Source organism: Drosophila hydei, unplaced genomic scaffold, assembly GCF_003285905.1.
Source record: "Drosophila hydei strain 15085-1641.00,03,60 unplaced genomic scaffold, DhydRS2 tig00008135-arrow-pilon, whole genome shotgun sequence".
NCBI classification, from domain to species: Eukaryota; Metazoa; Arthropoda; class Insecta; order Diptera; family Drosophilidae; genus Drosophila; species Drosophila hydei.
Window position 1 is genome coordinate 3050215 of NW_022045844.1, and position 11271 is coordinate 3061485.

General features: G+C 44.0%; 1 protein-coding gene across 4 annotated transcripts; it reads right to left on the bottom strand.

Annotated features, from left to right (window-relative positions):
* Positions 1-792: 792 nt before the first annotated feature.
* Positions 793-8581, bottom strand: LOC111593200 (homeobox protein prospero). Of its 4 annotated transcripts, none has more exons than XM_023305824.2 (10): positions 7983-8581; positions 7759-7876; positions 7476-7696; positions 6014-7415; positions 4925-5278; positions 3639-4250; positions 2068-2961; positions 1878-2008; positions 1590-1826; positions 793-1528 (listed from the first exon to the last, which is right to left on the bottom strand). In XM_023305824.2, exons 1-10 carry the CDS (start codon positions 8046-8048, stop codon positions 1181-1183), a joined length of 4383 nt encoding a protein of 1460 aa, XP_023161592.2. In that variant the 5' UTR covers positions 8049-8581; the 3' UTR covers positions 793-1180. The 4 variants fall into 4 exon arrangements, with proteins under 4 accessions (XP_023161592.2, XP_023161593.2, XP_023161596.2 ...); XM_023305825.2 differs by having other exon boundaries at positions 1590-1784; positions 7983-8579; XM_023305828.2 differs by having other exon boundaries at positions 2068-2580; positions 7983-8578.
* Between the last annotated feature and the right edge of the window lie 2690 nt (positions 8582-11271).

Genomic DNA, 11271 nt, shown 5'->3' on the forward strand with positions numbered 1-11271 from the left:
TGCATCGCCCCTCTCATTTACCCGGTTGCTCGCCCTTGCGCCCAACTACTACGACTGCCGCTGTTGCTGCTTCTATAGCTCCTGCAGCAATTAATCATGGTTGTTGGCAATTTTCTTGTGATTCGCAGCGAAACCTCAACTCAAACTCAATCTCAATCTCTGTCGCCGTCTTCGCCTTGTGAGCAAATGGCATGGACGGTTATTTTTAGTGTGACCGTTACACGCCCACTTCTGGCAAATAGATGAGGACTAATTACATATTTATAAATAATCGATAAAACGTATTATAAATATACGAAGATTGCGTAGCTGAGCTATTTTTAAATTTCAATCATGCCTAAATCAACAACAGCAAACAACAGCAACAATTATGAATTATTATTTATTCATATTTGTGTTGCTGTCACATAAATATTTCACATTTCACAACATTTTTTAATTTGACAAATTTTTCGTGTTTCGCTTTCTCATGTGAAATATATTTTTGTTCTTTTCTTCTTTCTTTTTTAGCTGATTTCTTTGATAGTTGTTGTAATTCGAATTCCACTCGAGTGATTGACGAAGATACTGCAAAATTCCAGAGTTTGATCCGCAACGGAAATGATCATGTGCCAAAATTGATAGCCCTAAAATCGAAATCACGTCAATTGGGGCCTGGCTGTTTATTTATGGCAAAAATATTTGGCTGGAATTTGGTATTTGGCTGTCGTCACGGCTTTGTCTGCCGCCTGGCCACTGCGTCATTCGCCACGGGGACGCCATTGGATCAATCAACTATATAGTATATAGTCGACCGATAATGGAACAGAATTGGTTTTTGTGTATGTATGTACTTTTATTTAGCTTTCTTTTTATGCAGAGTTGTCCTAAAAAACTTCGACCATCAATTTCGTGTAGTTTCTTGCAGTTGATTATGTGTGTGTGTGTGATCGTGTGTGTATGCATGTATATCAGCTTTATATAGTGTATATATAAATATATAAGTGTGTGTGTATGTGTGTGTTTTGAAGCATCCACAGCCGAGCACTTCGTGTGACCGAACGGCTACAGAACTTATCCAATTAACTAAATATCAAATATAATATTTCGATATTAAAGTAAGATTTACAATATAAAGCACACTAAAGCACGCTTCATTCACGTCCACGCCCAACGCCCACGTTAAAATCCCCCACCCGGCCTACTTTTGCTCAGTAAACTTGGTGATTTGCGGATATTTGCTTGGCTTATAATCAATATCCTGTTTAAGGCGTTCGCGTGCATTGCTACGCACAGCCTCCGTATAAGATGCCTGTACAACGGCATCATGTGCTATGGCGTTGATCACAACATCCGGATTAATAGTGGGATTCACGTTGCCGGCTGCACCATTCGTGCCAGCGAGACCGGAGCTTTGTAGAGCGCGTTGCACTCCGCTTGAAATTAGACACTCAACATTTGCTGGCTTCTCTGTTTGGATGATCTTGCGACGCTTGGCAGACATGCCTGATATATATGCATCGGAGTACGGAGGCTGTGGCCGGGTTTGCTGGAAGACAATCGAGATAGTGATTAAACTAATTGTTTTCATTCTTACTCTGTCCACTCACCTCTGTTTGTGTCTGCAGATCCCGTGTTATCACAGGCAGCCAGTCATTGGGGAAATTAGTGTGCCAAGGCTCCGAGCCGACTGTCACAGCGGGTAAGGGTGGCTCGATCTCTGTGGCATTGTTGCTACTGCTGCTGCTGCCGGCTGCTTCGGCCATTTCAATGTCGGTGTCGAGTGATTGTTGTGCCGGCTGTGGCTGTGAAGGAAAAGCAAGTAGAGGTGGCCACACAAAAGGTTCCTATTAGTTAGCGCTTTAAGCAGCTGCTCAACAATTCATTCTCTGACTTACATCGGCATCTGTGTTCGTTGTCAGTGCATTGCGTAGTACCAGGAACTGTTGAGCATCGGCGGTATCCGTCGTTGCAGGTATTGTTGGATCAATGTAGATGCATAAGAACTGCAAGGCTTCATTGCGGAAATCTGAAAAGAGGGTCATAATGTTAGTTAGCCACAATCTAAGCCAAAACTACTTCACTTACTAAAACGCAGTGGTGCGCTGAGCCGGCCCATCAGTTGACGCCAGTAGAGCTCCGCATTGTTACTGCCAAGGCACAGGAAGAGCACGCTATATAATCGCTTCCGGAACTGATCGCAAATTTGCTTAAGCTGATGTTCGAAGTGGGTGCTGCAGCTGTTGCCGTAGCACAGCTTGATGATCCGATTTAGGCTCTGGCGCAGCGTATTGCAAACGGAATCACGAGAATTGTATTCCGGTCGTTCGTATTGGCGCAGAAAGAGCAGATTGTCGCCGAACCAGTCCAGAGCTCGCCCCACAGCCAGACGCATCGTATCCGGATTGACGGACTCACCCTCGAAGACGCTGTGGTGCAGAAAGCTGCGCAGCTGGGCACGCAGATTGCTCGTCTCTCGGGTGACCGTCGCAGCTGGAGCGGAACCAGAGGCTGTTGCTGGCGTTGAGCCAGAGGCCAAGGCGGCGGCGGCGGCGGCGGCGGCTGGAGTCGCATTGGTTGCAGCGGCTCCCGCATTGGTTGCTGCGGTCGAGGTGGCATTGGTTAACCCAGTTGTTGTGTCACCCAAAGCTGTTTGCGCATGATTTCTCATATTAGTAACCAAAAAATTTTCAAACATAGCGGATATAAGTCTGGATATGGTTCTTTGCATGGGCCGGCCGTTCGGTTGGTGTGCACCAGCACGGCGACTGATTGTGAAGCTCGCACTGCTAGGGCCACCTACACCACCAACGGCAGCGGCACCATTACCACCACCACTACCATTGGTACCACCACCGCCAATAGTCGTCAATCCCGGCGCGCTTCCGCTTCGGAGCTCACGGCTGATGGCGGCACGTCGACGCGACATGGGACGCGAGAGGCTCGTGCCGCTCTGGCTACGCGGCATGCGACTAGCGGTGACTATGAGATGAGATGACACGGATAGAATGCAAATTAGAATGTCAGAGATGCAAACCGGAAGCGGAAACGAAACTCCCTGCCTAAGGTACTTGGATGTAGTCTGAGTGTGGGAGTGCGTGTGAGTGTACGGGAGTGAGTGTGCGTGGGTGAGTGAGTGTGAGTGTGAGTGAGTGTGTGTGCCTGTTGTGCATTGGAGGTTGGAATTTTGCGGCCAACTATTAGCTTAACTAGATTCGAACAGGACTTTGGCAAGGATAATCTATGATCAGACTGAAATCGGTACTATTCTATATGGAAGAAGTATAACCCCTGGAATACATGCGCATATTAAAGCAGAGTTAATGAACTCAGGCTTAAGAAATTCGGTATCTTGTAACAATCCGAAGCACAAGAAATCGGAAGAAGAAAAGGAAATAAAAATCTCGTTTTCTATTTGCTTTTAAGCTGCAGATGTGTACTCTAAAGATTCCCTGGAATCCTCTCTGTCTCTGTTAGTAAGCCGGTCTACATCTCTGGTGAATGTGTTAGGATGAGAACAGCAAGTATGCCACGTGGCGAGGCGCGACGAGGCGTAGCCGTGCAGTGCCCGAGACATTACACCGATTACATTTTTTTATCATTAGACAGACGATTCGGCAAAAATGAGAATCTTCATTTTTTATAATATAAAAACTTACCAGTGGCTGCATTTGCCGATCTTCGATTGTTGTTTGTGTTGTTGTTATTGTTGTTGCTGCTGCTGATATTGTTGTTGAGTTGCTGTGATTGTTGTTGTTGTTGTTGCTGTTGCTGGATCAATGGCTCAGGCTCACGAATATGATGGCTATTGCAGGGCAAGAAACGATCGAAGGCCGTATGCGTGGGTGCAATGCGTCCGGCCCAATTGTTATTGCCGCCAATCTGAATCTGTGGCCGGGACGTAGAGCGCGTCTGCGTGGCCGTTGTGGGCAATGTATTTGCACGCTGCTCGCCGCTGCGCGTGCCACTCGATGTGGATGCAGCAGCAGCAGCAGCGGCAGGAGCTGCAGAAACGGAAGCAGCAGCAGCCACTCCAGAACCAGCCGATGCTGTGGCAGCTGCTGCATTTGTTTCGCCAGCTCCGGCACTGTCGGTGGCGGCTGCTGGTCGTCCCTGTGCCTGTGCCTGTGGATGCACAGCAGCTGTCATCACATGCACCGGCAAATTGATGGACATCACATTGGGCACATTGAACTCGAGACGCAGATCCGCATCGTTTGTGGCGCTATTAACCACTGCCTGAATAAGACGAGCCATTCGCATCTGAGGATCTGCAAGCGAGACAAGAAAATATCAGTAAATAGTTGAGAATTAATCAAACTAAATTTTGAACCGAAATTAAAACTAACTGCAGAACAACGAAAACTTTAAATAGGAACTGCTGGGACAAGTTTTTGGATTAATCTAATAATAATCTGGGATCATAGCTCTCAGTATTAGAGCTCCTTGAAGCTTGTAATGTAAACCTTTTCGATTTAATCATACAAACGTAGCTTTATGCAGCTTTAATCAAGATGAAATTGATTTCAGTTAGTGAAATATTATTTTGTTAAAAGGGAATCGCCCTCAGCTCTTGGATTAATCCAACAGAGAACAACAGGTATACAACGAATGAACATTTTAAGCACAGCGCTAAAGCTTTAAACATTATATTATTTTGTTAAGGGTGCAACTAACATATTACTAAATATGCTTCCATTCAAGATTATTCGAACTGAGTTCAGCTGAGCAAAAGCGTAGCTGAGCTGTATTAGTGAAGGAAAACCTACTGGGCGTTGGCAAAGAGACAGGCATATAGAGTCGAAACCTTGGCCTGGGTGCTTCATCAGCTTCGGCTGAACGCTCGACGTGCTCATCTAGAAAATCGACAAGGCATTAGTGGTAAGGTTTGACTTTTCTAACTTTTTCCATTGACTAAGGATGGATATATTCTCCACAGACTTACCTATTTCTGCACGGGGTTGTGTGCCGGCTGCATTGGTGCCAGCTGGCGCCACCATGGGCTCGTCCACTGGGTCCTCAAAGTTGTCGTTGCGTGTGACAAGGCCAGCGAAGACAGCAGCTGCAGCATCAGCATCTGCAACGCCTGCCGCTATTAGCTCATCATCCGTTGGTCCTTGTTGCGTGGGAGCTCTGCCTGTTGCTGTGGCAGGTGCTGTTGCACGGGCATTTCGATTGCGTGCGTACATCTCATCATCTTGCATGCTAGCCTGATCCTGTGGGCTCTCCTGGCGCAGATCTGCATCGTTTGTAGCACTAACTACGGCCTGAATTAGACGCGCCATGCGAGCCTGCGGATCTGTAAGCGAGACAAAGGAAATTTATTCAGTAAATTGTGGATTTAAGTGTGAAATTATTAATGAAAAAAAAAAAAAACAATAATGAAGGTGCAATAGAAGCTGTACTGTTGTGGCTCAAAATATATTTTTAAAGCTTTTAGCTTGATAAATTCTTATGAGAACAAAGAATATCAGTAAATAGTAGATCAAGATTAAAATAATTAATGAGCTTTTAAGCTTGATCTTCAAGCTTTAAGCTTTTAGCATTGCAGTAAGACAAACGGATTATTAGATTAAAGCACAAATTGGAGCTGTAGGCAAAGATTTAAAGCTCTTTGCCTTCATCTTTAAGGTAGGTTTAGAACGTTGTCTTTAGCCCTAAGATTAGTCTGGTAATACTCAATACTTTGAGTAGCAACAGGAACACAAAGCGAAGTTAAAGTCACGTCAATGAGTCAATGTTAATTTTAAAAAAGCTTATTAAAAGCTGTTTCATTAAGGATGCTGGATATAAGAGGGGCATCAATTGACCTTTTTATGCCAAATGCAAGTTAGCTAAGCAAGAGTAATCAAGGAGAACCTACTTAGCATTGGCAATGGGACAGGCATATAGAGACTAAGCCTTGGCCTGGGCGCTTCTTCACCCGCAACAGAGCTCTCCACGTGCTCATCTATTCAAATCGATACAGGATTAGTCGTACGGTTTCTATTGCTTGGATCTTTCGACTGGCACATATGTATATATAGACACTCACCCATTTCTTCCTGATTAGTTCCTGGTCGCTGTTGCTGCGCTGGAACTGTGCCTGTGGCTGAGGCGGCGGCTGCTGCACTTTGATTAGGAGTAGCACCCATATTTCGAAACCGTTCACGGCCTGCGCCAAAGTCTTGATTGAAAGCGCGTGCATATATATCATTCATATTATCCTGCATGCCAGGTGGGTTCTGCGCCTGTTCCGATTGTGTGGCAGCTGCGGCGCCTGCAACCGAAATTGGAGCGGGCAAGCCGCCTCCCATGACATCGACAACAATTTGCTGTTGTAGATTTAGACCATAGGGCGGCTGCTCCGGTTGTGTGCCTGTAGTTGCAGTCGCAGCAGTGGAGGCAGAGGCGGGTGCCACGCCTTGTGCAGCAGCTGCAGCAGCAGCCGTTGGCGGCACCTGAGCGATGAGCTCGGCAAGCGGAGCGGCCACCAGATTGGGCGTAAATATGTTATTTGAGCGTATGTAGCCGCTCTGCTCCACGAGAATGGGCCGGCAGGTGAGCACACGTGGACCGGGCTGGGATAGATCCAACATCAAATCGGAAATGGCGTGCTGGGCATGCGACAGATAGTGCAATGCTTCAGAAACACGATCGTAGATACGCTGCGCATTCTCGCGTCCCGTTGTGTCCTGCTCCTCAAAGCTGGGATCCTGCTGCAGTATTTCGTAGTAGCGATCGAGGAAAGGAGACAAACGTTGCTCGACGGTGCGATAGCGCTGAAAAACACTCGCCAGTACCTCGGGACGTGTGCGTCGACGTGGGCCAATGCCAGCGCCATTTGGCTGCGTTTCTCCAGCGGTCGCTGCTCCAGCCGCTGCGGCTCTATCCGTTGTCTGTGGTGAGCTGGAGCGCTCGTCTTCACCGGGTGGCGTGTTGGAGCCATCGGCTGCCTCATCATCGGTTTCAATTACATCCTCAATGATCACAGCAGCGGCTGCTGTTGTTTCCTCGCTAGTATCGACGCTGGCAGCGCCATCACTGCTGCTGCTCCCAGCACGATCTGCTTGCTGCTGTTGTTGTTGCTGCGGTTGTTGCTGTTGCTGCTGATGCTCACCCACCTCATTGGTGTAGACGGTGGGCATCTGCACCACTGTATAATTGCGGCCAGGTGTGTTGCGTGACAATGCAGCCGTAACTGCATCCTGTACCATGTCAATAATGTTATTGTTGCGCGGCATATCAGTGGAGGAGACGCCCACCTCGACCACAGTTGACTCCATGGTCCAGTGACCCCGTTGCAGTATATCCAAAGATTGATTATTCAAACCAATCTCAGGATTCTCCAGATATGCGGCTATATTATTGGCGCAATCGATCATGTGCTGGGCGACAGTGATGCGATTGATGCAGAAAGACGAGGAGTTGGGAAACCGATTTGGCGGTGTGCGAGCCTGCAACGAGTTACGATAATTAGAAAAAAGGATTCAGCCAGCTGAAGTATTTATTCTTACGCCCGCTGCGGTCAGAGGTCCATTGTTCACGGGGATAGCCATGGTTCCCACCAGCATGCCATCGAGTGCCCTGAAATATGGCGCATTGCGCAAATTTCTAGGTGCTGGCCTGCCGGGAATGCTGCGGAAGCCGCGCATCGGTTCATCGTTGTTCGTCGCGTTGGCGCCGCGTTGCGAGAAAGGCGGACGCTCGGCCACATGCAGAACTTTGCCATCAACATCTTGGAAATGGAAAAGTCTATACGTAAATATGTTGAAACAACAAATATTAGGCATGACTCACCGTACTCCTTCACCTGCTTATCATCTGCCAACACGCGGCCCTGATAAATAATGCGCTGATTCTCAGCTGCAATGTTGGTCTTCTCTGCAATTTGCTCCTTGAATTGACGTATGGTTAGCTGGAAAAATACAAAAAAAAACCAAAGAAAAGCGTTCAGCACACAACCTCAAAAATTTACACACACACACATACACTTACACACACACTTTCATACACGTACTTACCTCATTGTCGATGCTGAAGTCGTGTGTGCGAGCATCTAAAGTTTTCACCTTTAGGTTTATTAACATTTTGTCAGTCGCGTCAGTGCAGCAATTGGACCGTGTTTATCGAATGCTGCTGAAATAGTCTCCTTTACGGCAAATAAAACTTACAACAGCCAAAGGCAGAGAAAATCGGTGGCCGATGTACGATGGCAATCGCTGTGTCTTGTTTCTGCCAATCGAATCGCATTCGCATTCGAATTCGCCTTTGCTCGCTCTCACTCTCTCGCTCTTTCTCACTCTCTTCGATCCGGTGTAGCCAAGTGTGGGAATTTTTTTTTTGTTTTATTCAATGTTATATTTTGCTTTCGCCTGCGTTTGCGTATCGCTCAAACCGCTGTTGTGTCACATTAACACCGTATGCCAGTCGATTTTCAAGCAACTAAATCGAAATATATTTCTGCTAAATTTTGAATAAGAATTACACAAAAATAGCGAGCGGCTACGACCCAGAATTCTTAACTTTTTTACTTTTTATAAAATATACTATATACAAACGGTAGTAATTTACTTATGTGGTATTTTGATATCGAGCCAATACGGTCACATGGTGTAAATGTCGTACAATTAATCGAACTATCGACTGCTTTAGTTTTCCGTATTTTCGGCAGTTTGGCTAGGCTGTGCAATTAAAAATGTATATTTTTTATCTATCTGGCTACACAGGCGAAACGCTTCAGCCCTGGCTTACTGCCATTTGGCGCAACTTTTAAATATTTGAAAAATGCCTCTGGTTCATTTGCACTGCACATGCTCTGTGAAAAAGAAAAACAGCAACTGACGTGCTTGCCGCATATATTATGCCACAGTTAACCCGCTCCAAGGCCTTTGCGACGTCTGCTTTGAACTGCATCCTGTGGGAATTTGCTCAAAAAAACTGAATAATAGCTGAAAAAACGAGCCAACGCCAAGGTGTAGAACAACTTTTCGCTTTGAATATTTAAGTGGCAGAGCCAGCCGCAGGTACGCTAAGAGTGGGGCGGGGTCTGTTGTAAGCCAGCAAAAAGGCAGCTAACACAATTTTTCTTAGACCCCGGAAAATGTGAAAATGCGGAAATGTGATTTAATGTCGGCTCAAAATGATTGCCGAATATTTCTGTTGTTGTTGTTGGGTTTGAGGGTTAAAGCTTAAACACTTTAATAAATCGACATGCCAGAGAGAGAGAGAGGGAGATAGATACAGAGCGAAGGAAAGAGAGAGAAACTATATAAGCGACTGCAAAGGTCGATAGATTATTTAAGCTATGGCAGAAGAAGAAGAATTTAATTTTTCATTTCTATTTAAATAAAATAAAAATAAATAAAAAGTAAAATTATAAAAAACTGTATTTTAAGTTTTTTAAGTTTACTTGATTATACAAAATTGAACTTAAGCAACAAATATAAATAAATTTGTCTTAAATGTAACTTTTTTTTATTTTAATACATACAATAAAATATATAATACAATTTTTTTTTTTTTTTAAATTATGAAAATAATAATAAATAATAATTAATAGAGTTTCACTTGGGTTAGCGCAATTTACAAATTGCTTTCAAATGGGCTGTAAAAAGTTTTTAATGAGTTTTCGACACTTCGCCTCGGTCTCTAAACAGGGCTTTTCCACAGGCTACACCCACAGACCCCAGCCTCCCCCTCCCTGTAGCATTTCCATTCCCATTTTCATTTTCATTTTCATTATTATTTATTTTTACTTTTTTTGGTGTTTTTTTTTGTCACGCAAAAAACTTGGTCGTGGCGTGAAAAGTGGGCGTGGCGCCATTTTCACGACAGCAACAATAATAATTGCTTTGTTGTTGTTGTTGACTTAATGAAATTATATCAATCGGCAGATCAGCTACCCTGCAAATGAAAATTGTTGTTGTATTTCGTGCATCTGGCAGTTGGAAAATGACTTTTCTTCTTCTACTTGCTTAATCTTAATATTTTCATTAGGAAAATTTTTGAATTCCAATTGGCGTTCGGACTGTGAATTGTAATCATTTTGCTTTTGGTCAACAACATTATTTTCTTTTTTTATTGTTTTGCGCCCGCTTTTCCGGCATTTTCTCGAGCGCGTGAGCCAAGTCTCACGTCAAATTAAATCAAGTTATAATATAAAGAAAATTGAAGCCAACTCCCATTTGTGCCATAAGACACACAGAGCCAAAGAAGTGGGGCGGGGGCGTGTCTGTGGGGTAACTTGTGTGTGAGTTAGAGATAGAGAGAGAGGGGAGAATGGAAGTTGGAGAGGGCAGCCGTTTGGCAATATAACAAAAGGAAGACAAAGGCGATATTAACCCATAGATGAGCAAATAAGATGAAAATAGTTTGAAATATATAAATTTATAAACAAAATATATGAAATCAATAAATTCTAGTTCAATATAGCCCGCCTAAGGGCTAAGCTCTTACTCATTATAAGATTATATGAGTGTATACGTGTTTGTTTATGTTGGTCTACACAAGTCATACACATAAGGACTAAGCTCAAGCACATCTTATAATTAGAAGAGTATCAGTATGTGTGCAGTCCTATAAACTCACAAATCACACATAAGGGCTAACTAAAGTAGCTAACTTATAATTATAAGACTGCTGTGTATGTGTTTGTTCTGTGTAATTGAGCTGCTACAAGCCATAGCCTTGGGCTAGGTTTGAAGTAAAACTGATCAATAGAAGAGTGCATATGTGCGTGTCTCTTTCTGTATATACTTACGCTCTTACAAATAATTATAAGAGTGTATTTATCATACGGCCTAATGGACATTCTTATAATTATAAGATTCTATGTATGTGTGTGTATTTATTCGTTTATTTATGCTGTAATTATATAAGTATGTGTAATGTCAGTATAAGCTTAACTTATATTAATAACTGAGTATGAGTGTGAGCGTTAACATATATTGGTAAATGTTTAACGATTCATAGTTTTAATTGTTCGTAAATAATTTCCAATTGCAAAAGTGGCAATTGCATTTTGGCCACGTAAATATATCGCAAACTTTTTGGGCGCGACCCTCCACAAATTTATGCTGCACACTTAATCTAAGCTGTCAATGCAAACAGAAACAGAAACAGAAGCAGAAGAAACACTAGCGAGCTAACGTAATTGGTGCACATTACGACAAAACGTAAAAATCGCTCAGTGTTACGTTGCGCTTGGCCAACACTGGCAAGCGCACATATGTGAAGTCGTAAAGTTTTAGTTGCATTCAAGCCTTGCACAATTTCGTCTTCGTCTTTCGTCCACGTCTTTGACTTTTAATT